Genomic DNA, 10,100 nt, shown 5'->3' with positions numbered 1-10,100 from the left:
GAAAAAAACTCAAATGCCTAATAAATTCTAATCAGCATTTAATGCGCATTTGACTTTTAATGTAATAGATAGCTACAAAGATTCTTATTATTTTGTTTACAAAAATATAAATTAATATAAATAAAAAATTAATCAAAATTTATCTTATTTAATATTTATTAATTATTATCATTAACTATTATAACAATAAATAATTAATAAATATTAAATAAAATAAATTTAAATTATTTTAATTACTTTTTTATTATTAAATATTTTTGTTAATACTTAATTTAATTTTTAATTATTTATTTAAAAATAAAAAATATTTGATAACAATAAAAATTAGTTTAAAATAATCAAAATTTATCTTATTATAATAATTAATATATACTAAATAAAATAAATTTAGATTTTTTTTCTGATATTACCGATTTAAGAAATAAAATGTTTTTTTATCATTAAATATATCATAGACCATGAAATGAAATCTCTCCCCCTATATAACCCACCAAGTGATTCTCAACTCTGAAGCAAGGTGGTGGTTGTTCATGGTCTGAATCAATGGAGAGCACATTGGGTTTGTTGTTCTTCTTGTTCACACTCCTCTTCTGTATCTTCTCATTCCTGTTGTTCCTCTCGAGAATGAAGCCATGGTGCAACTGTCACACCTGCAGGACCTACACAACAATGAGTTGGACCACCCATTTCACAAACCTCTCCGATTGGTACACTCATCTCCTCCGTAACTCCGCCACCGGAACCATCCACGTCCACGTCTTGGGCAATATCGTAACTTCAAACCCCATCAACGTTGAGTACATGCTTAAGACGCGCTTCCAAAACTACCCCAAAGGGAGGCCGTTCTCCGCGATCCTGGGCGATCTCTTGGGCCACGGGATCTTCAATGTTGACGGCAGCGCGTGGATGTTCCAGAGGAAGATGGCCAGCCTGGAGCTCGGGAGCGTGGCGGTTCGGACCTACGCGCTGCAGATAGTGACGGAAGAGATACGAACCAGGCTCCTTCCTCTCATGGTTTCTTCGGTTGCATGTGGTCAACAGGACCAGGTTTATTTGCATTTCAATGCCTTGTTACTTACTGTATTATTAACAAATATTTAACTAAAATTTATAAAAAAAAATCATTTTTAAGTTAATTAGTATTAATTAATTTTAATATTTAAAATAAAAAAAAAATTTTATAATCTAAGATTAAAATTTTAAAATAAATAAAATAATTAATTATCTAATGTTACTGATCAACTAATAATATATGAGCAATGTTAGGGACCAGCAACTTTTAATATTTTGTAACCATCAATTGACCATAAATAATATTTTTAATGGTGTAAAATTATATTCAATAATAAAAAATCATTCATTTTTTTTAATGATTAACTATTGGCCAAAAAACACAAAAATTGCTGCCCTAGACTTTTCCATAATATATATGGATGACAATTTAAGTACAGTTGAAAATAATTTAACTAAATTATTTAATAATTTTTAATTATTATTAATTTTATATAAAAATACCTGCATTTAAATTTTTACTTCATATATATTATGTTGGAGGAATAATACCGGTTATTTTTCAATATATTAGATCGAGTTTATAAATTTAGTGATTTTCTTTTTAACCAAACATGCATGTATATGTCTGAAACAGGATAGTGTGATGGATTTACAAGACATATTGCGACGTTTCTCGTTCGACAACATTTGCAAATTCTCCTTCGGCGTGGACCCAGGTTGTCTCCAACCATCCCTACCTGTTTCACCCTTCGCCGCCGCTTTCGACACGGCCTCCAAGCTCTCGGCAGAGCGTGCAATGACATCATCACCAATCACATGGAAGATCAAGCGCCTACTTAACATTGGATCCGAGAAGAAGCTGAAGCAAGCCATCAAAATCATAAACAACTTAGCAGAAGAGTTAATAAACAAGCGCAGGAAAATCGGATTCTCCACAAGAAAGGATCTCCTCTCAAGGTTCATGAGCTCTGTCGAAAACGACAACAAATACCTCAGAGACATAGTCGTCAGTTTTCTATTGGCTGGTCGCGACACAGTTGCGGCCGCGTTAACCGGTTTCTTTTTCTTATTATCCAAAAACCCGAGTGTTGAGGTCTTGATCCGGGAAGAATTGGACCGGATCCTGGACAATCCGGTCCAGGAATGTGCGAGTTTTGAGCAGCTGCAGCAAATGCATTATCTCACTGCTGCGATTTACGAGAGCATGAGACTCTTTCCGCCGGTTCAGTTTGACTCCAAGTTCGCGCAAGAGGACGATGTGTTACCGGATGGTACATTTGTACCCATGTGTACGAGGGTTACATACCATCCGTATGCAATGGGTCGGATGGAGCGGGTTTGGGGGTCCGATTGCCTCAAATTCAAACCCGAAAGATGGTTGCATGCCGGTGTGTTTGTGCCGGAGGATCCATTTAAATACCCGGTTTTTCAGGCTGGGGTTAGGATTTGTTTGGGAAAAGAGTTGGCAGTTGTAGAGATGAAATCCTTGGTGGCTACATTGATAAGGCAATTTGATATTCGGGTAGTTGGGTCTGACAAGGAGCCCCGGTTTTCACCAGGTCTTACCGCAACCATGCGGGGTGGGTTGTCGGTTCGGGTTTATGAGAGAAGTAGGTGATGGAATGACCCCTGAGAAGCTTGTAGAGTTAAAGTTGATCCATGTTGAGTAATTATTTGTAGTTACATTTGGAGTAGGTGAGATCTAATTTGAGGGGAATCAAAGTATCAAGCTATGTAAATTTTGTCGCAACTAAATAAATTCAAGTAATTTTCTTCTCTACTGGCTGTTGGCTTTTGGGGTAAAATTGTAAATATATGGAGCATATTATTTGAAAATGTTAGAGGCGGTTAAATTTCGTTATTTTCAGTAATCAATTACTTATTAATATTTAAAAATATAAAATAAAATATATTATTAGACTAGAATTAATAGTCAAATTAATTTTAAAAAAAAAACATTCTTTAAATTTATTTTTAAAATTTTTTAATTAAATTAGTTTTTTAAAAATTACAAATTAATTATATTTGTCCTCTAATCACTCTATTAATAATTTTCTTTAAATATTGATTCTGTAAAATATTAATTAATAATATATATAATACCTAATATATCTAATTAGATATTGATCAAATATATTTATAAAAATTTATTAATTTAGTTATTTTCTCCAATTACAAAAATTTTCTATTTCCAATATGACCTAATAACTAAATTAATAGATTTTCTTAAACATATTTAGTTAACGTCCAATTAAACATGTTATGTATCATGTGTATGTATGCTATCAGTTAATATTTTACATCATCTATCATTAACAAAAATTATGAATAGAATAATTAAATGACAGATATAATTAATTCGTAATATTTAAAAGATCAATTTAATTGAAAAAATCTTTTAAAGATGAATTTAAATAATGTCTTATTTTTTATAAACTAATTTAACTATTAACCCTATTAGATTACTAAAAGAAGTAAAAGATGTTTTAATATTTGATTTTTTTAATCTATCTAAATATAAAATTTTTTCTATTAAAAAAAGGTAAAAATTTTACTAAATCAAGACTTACTTTTTTTTTTTGGTGTCTAAATCAAGATTTACTCTAAATTGGATAGAGACAATTTAACTTATATTTTCTCCAAAACTGATAAGCAGTAATTGTTAATAATTTGTAATTGGGTATGCCTAATTATAGAATGAAAAAGAAAATCTTTTTTCTCTCGCTAAAAAGGAAAGAATTAAAGAATATTTAGTGGATACCATTTTAAGTTTATAATATTACTTGCCAATGTTATTGAGTTTTATAGTATTATAAAAACTTAATTTTATTTAATTTTATTTCTGACATTTTTTATTTATGTTAAAGTTATCAATGAATATTAATTTTGTTTAATATATTAGGGATCAAATTAAAAATATTCACAGATAATTTTAATACAAATAAAAAATATTAAAAACAAAATTAAATAAATAAAATATTGAAATATTTTAAAACAAACTACCAATTTTAAGGATAAAAATATAATTTTTCCTATTAAAAAACAAGTGATAAAGGAAAATTGTTGTCATTTGTAATTGAAAATGACACTTGTATTAATATTCAATTTTGTCTCAATTTCATCTAATACATTAGAGACAAAATTAAAAAATTTTAAAAATAATTTTGATATAAATACAAATATTAAACATAAATTAAATTAAAATATTTATTAAACAAATGGTAAACCTTAGGAACAAAAATCATACCTTGTTCTTCTGTTGAAAAACAAGTGACAAAGGAAAACTTTTAGTTGTCATTATGCAATTGGAAATGGCAATTGTGTTAATTTTTAAATTTTTATGACTAAATGTAGAAGAATTCAGGCCAAAATTATGGCTGAAAAAGAGATAACTTTATCTCTACTCATCAATAATTAAGTTCAGTTATTTGCCAATGTAATTTTTCTTGTCTCTTTCTCTGCATTAGAACAGCAGTTCATGAAAGATAGCCTCTTCTAACGGAAGCTTTTGCAATAAGGAGGCTGTTTTTCTGCTTATTATAAAAAATGGCAATGGCAATTCTCCAAGACCTCTTGCAAGAATACATAAACTCATTGTTTGTTGAGGTGATATTCGATCTTGTCATGTAATATATTTGCTTTTTTGGCATGTAACGCTTACTTGAATCTTGTTATGATGTAGCAGTTCTTATAATTTCACAAATTAAATTTGAACTGAACAATAATGTTAAAAAACACTTTGCTCATTGGTTGTGTATGTCTTTAATTTTTTTTTCTTCTGCTATTATATTTGCAGGAGCTAGTGAATGATCAATTTTTGTCTCTGAAAAACACTGAAGAACTAGACTGTGTTGTACAGATGATTGAAAAGTACTTTGAATATGTTGACATGATCCTTCCAGAGCTTTCTTGTCAATTGTAATATATATGAACTACTGATTTTACTATCATCACTTCATGCATTGTTTTCTATTTCATACTAATTATATTATTTAATTTTTTTTCTTGTGATTTTAATTTACGCCTATAGTGATAATTCAAAAGTTGACTTCTCTAAGTTGGCATCCCTAGTTCGTGAGATAGAGGAAAAGAGCACCAGGTAATTACTTGCAATATCTATCTTTGAATTTGCATTTATATCTTGAAGATTTAAAAAGCATTGTTTGTTTAAAAACTTTGCATCTAAGCTTAGATACTTTCATTCTCTTTTTTGATTAACTAGTTGGGCATTTAATCATGAGCAATAACAGTAAATGTTTTGATGAGATTGAAGATTTAATTTGAGGTTTTCTACTTAAATAAATGAAATTGAAGGGCATATGGTTATCTAATATGTTAATCATGTCACCTAGAAATAATTTATGCATGCATGACCTAGGAAAATTAGGAGTAAATCGTGCTAGGCTACCTAGGATTATAAGTTACACATAAATCGTCCCACCTAAAAAGGATTCACGTGATTTTGGACTAAAACACAAAGACCTGGCGTAATTTACGTGTGAAAGGAAAACCTCTCAAGTTTGACGCGATTCATATTGGTGGAAGACCTTCAAAGTCCAACCACGATTTATCCTTAAAGACTTACCTTAAGGAAACTGCAACGAGTTATTGCTCGAGTGGGACCTCAACCCATTGCAGCGACTAACATTGGTGGAGGAGGAGCCACCATTTTCAACGTTATGGAAGCTTTGGGAGAGAAGGTTTGGGGGGAAGATGACCCGCAGCGGAGGAGGAGGTGGTAATGAGCATAGGCATGAGGTATTATATTCACTAGTGACGGTGCAGCGGCGGCTGGGACAGAGCAACCATTGTTTGGCGTAGTAAAGCACAAAGCAATGAGTTGTACAGCGGAGTGGGAAGAATCCGTTTGGTGGCGAGGATGGCCTCCAACCAAGGAGATATGTACCGCCTTAACGGTATTGCACAAGTTGCCGAATTTATCGATGAAAAGGTTAGTTATCGAAATCTAAATTGAGTTGAGTTGGTTAATGTCATAGCTCTGTTCATTACACTAATATGTTGATGAATATAGTATAGTTTGAATATGCATGTTAGAACATTTTTCAATTAGGATCTTGTGGGGTTCTGTTGTTTATTGATTTCATACGTTTTTTTTTGTTGGTTTAAAAGATGTTAGATCTCGGATTTTTTGAATGAGTCATGAATTTCGTTTACAATAAATTTATAACGGTGATGTTAAAGTTGTGATAAATCATAAATGTTTTCTTGTGCTACTAGACGTGTGATATTTTGATGAATACATATAACCTGTACTTTTTTATTTTATTAGCTTATTGGATAAACTTTTTATACTGAGTGTTTATTTTTTTTTTTTTTGGTATAAGACCTGTTAAATTGTTGCCTTAAAATTTATGTTTTATTAGACAACTCGATGCGTTAGGAGCATTTGTAGATAACAGAGGATGGTAATGCATGATCGTATACTGTCCTACTTAGATCGTGCCAATTTACTGCATGTTACAAGGTTGAATGATTATTGGTTCAAGTTTAACGAGTCGCTGATCAGTGCATTCATGGAGCGATGGCATCTTGAAACTCATACGTTTCATATGCCGTTTATGGAGTGCACGATAACACTGTAGGATTTGGCATACCAGTTTGGCCTCCCTATTGATGGACATGGAGTGAGCGGGTGTCTGAGCGATTTTGAACCGTTGATGGAAGGGAGAAAGCCTGTCTGGGTGTGATTTGGAGAGTTATTCGGTGACCTTCTACCAGATGATTGTATTGATGACTTCACGGTTTCTTTTTCCTGGTTCTAGAACAAGTTTAGAGACTTGCCCGCCAATGCATTAGAGGCAATGGTACAGATCTATGCACGAGATTACATTATGATGTTGTTACGGTACTCTTCGCGGACAAGTCTAATGCCAGGGTTCATTTGTGGTAGCTTCCGTATGTTGCGGACCTTGACGGGCTCGGCAAGTATGACTGCTTGCAATCCGTCGATATCTCTATTGCTAGACATGTGTGCGGTCCATTGTACTTTCTAACTTCTGAATAGCCTTTCCTCTGCCGCATAGTCACACGTATTAGCCAGTTACATCCATTTCCAAATTGCACACACTTTCCATGATACTTCAGTTGGTCGGAATCAAACACTTTATATTCTACACCACACGAATATTATAACTCCTAACTAGCTATTAGTACAACTTTCTTTTTGGTTTTAAACTATTGCCCGATTTCAAACTCGTCCGTACAAATCATACTAGGCCTGTCTCCGTGAATAGTAAAGTGCTGTTGATCTGGAAATGCAGGTTGGTTCAGTGCATCAAGATCCAAAGTTGAAAAGTATCGAGGGTATTGCTGTGTCTGACTGCTTGCATGGGTTTGTGCTTCTCCAGCATGTGTGGTGTCTTCCTCGCCATTGCTTTCATCATTAATAATTGGTGGTTCCGAATCCGACCCATCGTCTCCTATAGCCTCCGCAAATGGATCTCTTTCTCTTACCTCCATGAATACCAGTGTATCGTGTACTACAGGTGCTGCTCCCATTGCAACTACGAGCTCTCCAAAGGTTCACCCATCACCCAAGTCATCTGTTGGAATGGGCAAATCAGCCGTAAATGATGAGGATGAAACAAAGAGAGTCATCGGTTGCCCAACTGGAATGGCGCTATAACTCCCTTCTATGACGGCAGTGGGCGGATTCGGAACGGATCCACTAGAGCTACCCTCTACATCAACCATTCGGGCAAATAACTCCATAGCGCCTAAGTCAGGAAATCTTGATTGGCTGTGAAATATAACTCGCATGTCGTCATCGCCAAGCATCTCGTACTTTACAAACTTAAGATAACTTTGCCTCAGTGAGATAGAAATTCGAAAAAATAATTGTTTTACACGTTTCTTTTCACATTTTTCTGCCTTCTATAATCTACTATTCTGTAATTCCATCAAAGTCATTGACGAATTTACAAATACACCAATATGCTTTTTATTAGAAACGTGACACTCTCACTTGTGTTTTCATCAATCTTTTCTCAGTGATGAACTAACAAAAATATAGTTTCACTCATCTCTCTCAAAACTCAATAAACTTCAAATGTACTTTGTTTAACACCATACTCGTTTATTTATAGAGAATTTATCATCATAAATCGTTCTAGCCTTCTTAGGATTACTAATTTAATGGTAAATCGTAGCTGGACTTTGAGGGTTACTGAATTGAGTATAAATCGCTCTAAGGTGGTTAGGGTTACGGACTGCACATAAATCGTGCCACCTAGGTGTGTGTTAGTTTCAAAACACGTTAGACCCACTAGGTTAGGGCGATTTATAGCCAGCTTGTAATCCTGGATAGTCTAGCACGATTTACTCTTAATTTTTCTAGGCCATGTATGCATAAATAGTCTTTCGAAAACATACATGGTTAACATATTATATAACCCATATACTTTTAGGACGATTTATATAATATTAAAAAAAGATAAATATGTTTCAAATTTTGTTTTAAAAGAATCTAGTAAATTTAATTTCAATTTCGTTTATTTAAGTAAAAAATCCTTTGATTTGCTTAGATATTATTCAGTATTGTATTAGAAGTATAAACATTTTGAAAACATGATTAATGGTAGTATGCATCAGGCACGTGTATAGTTATAATTTTGAAAACATGATTAATGGTAGTATGCATCAGGCACGTGTATAGTTATAATTTGTTCTTTGGGTTCAATTTAGACCAGCTTTACAAACAAGATATTTCAAATACTTATTATAAGATGACTAAACACCATGTTCATGGTCATATAAACCTAACTATTCATCTATTACTGTGTAAATGTTTTCAAAATTTTGTGCTTTTTCTTATTGAATTTATATCTTGTAATGTCATGTTGCAGCATTGGTACAGAGCATATGAGACTTGCATGTTCAGTTCTCATTAAAGCTTGTGACGAGAAGAATAAAAAAAAGTACATTTTCTCTCTTCGTTACAATTTAGTGTGTATATATATTATACAGTTATATTAGGTGTAGAATAAAATTAATCATATAAAATATATGATAAAATATATATTAAAAATAAATTAAATATGTGATTAGTTTTAGTGTACATGATACATTTCTATTTTGTTAAAGATCATGCATAAAGCCTTTTCACTTTTTCAGTAATAACATGTTAAATAGAATAGTGGTTTACATATATAGTTTTAAAATAATTTAATTTTAATGTATTTTAATTTTTCAGTTTTACTCAAAGTCTACTCTGGCTTAAGCGTGAATTTAGCAATACTAAGAATAAATTGACGTCTATTATTCAGGTATATTAAATTATTTATTTATTTAAACATGAATTTAATGCTTTGTTTTTTGTGTTCATTTAACTTTTTAAAAAGAGAATAAATCGTCTTGTATATATTTTTCTGTATGTCTTATATATGATATTTGTCTTAACTATCAAACCTAGCTTCTGTATATATATTGTTGTGCTGTTTTAACATGCTTCAGTTACTCTAAATTACAGATGGAGAGAAGGATTAGAAGACTTAAAGAAAAGAGATTAAGATCACTAAACTAGAGTTTATGTGCAGTTGACTAATGTTAAGTTCTCCTCCTTTTGAATCACATGAATTCTGGTTTTGAGAAGCTTGCTGGTTTGAGTGTCTGATTTATTTGAATCATTGGATGAGCTCAAAGAAATATGATCCTTTCTTTGCTATTTATTTTTTCTTTGGATATGTGTGTTACAAACTTTTTCATATGATTGTAGTTGTGTTGCAAAACGAAGGAGAATATTTGATTACAGAGCCGCATAGAGTCATAAGTTGAGCTAATGTTTAATTGAATATAACATTACTACTCTAACTATAACTCAGTTTGTCGAAGCTCATTTATCTACTTAAATATATTTCATGAATTTAAATTTTGTTTTATATATATAATAATTTGTTAGTCAATAATTTATTAATTTTAATATGTCAGACTAAAAAATATGATAAAAAATAAAAAAAAATATTGAATAGAAATGTGCACTCACTTTAGTGCATTATCACATTTACGTTTGTTGTTGCCAATTTTTTTAATAAAAGAAATTCTGATTTAATAGGGCAAACTCCACCATA

General features: G+C 31.8%; 1 protein-coding gene across 2 annotated transcripts; it reads left to right on the top strand.

The window, feature by feature from the left end:
- The first annotated feature begins 519 nt into the window (after positions 1–519).
- On the top strand, positions 520–2,739 carry LOC130946743 (cytochrome P450 94C1-like). 2 transcript variants are annotated; one of them, XM_057875586.1, is made up of 3 exons: positions 520–559; positions 657–1,047; positions 1,649–2,739. In XM_057875586.1, the coding sequence occupies exons 2-3, from the start codon at positions 670–672 to the stop codon at positions 2,630–2,632; spliced, it is 1,362 nt and encodes a 453-aa protein (XP_057731569.1). In that variant the 5' UTR covers positions 520–559; positions 657–669; the 3' UTR covers positions 2,633–2,739. The 2 variants fall into 2 exon arrangements, with proteins under 2 accessions (XP_057731569.1, XP_057731568.1); XM_057875585.1 differs by having other exon boundaries at positions 526–1,047.
- Positions 2,740–10,100: the final 7,361 nt, after the last annotated feature.

The sequence above is a fragment of the Arachis stenosperma genome, chromosome 8 (genome assembly GCF_014773155.1).
Source record: "Arachis stenosperma cultivar V10309 chromosome 8, arast.V10309.gnm1.PFL2, whole genome shotgun sequence".
NCBI lineage: Eukaryota > Viridiplantae > Streptophyta > Magnoliopsida > Fabales > Fabaceae > Arachis > Arachis stenosperma.
The sequence above is the reverse complement of the archived record's forward strand: the minus strand, read 5'-3'. Positions and strand labels throughout refer to the sequence as shown.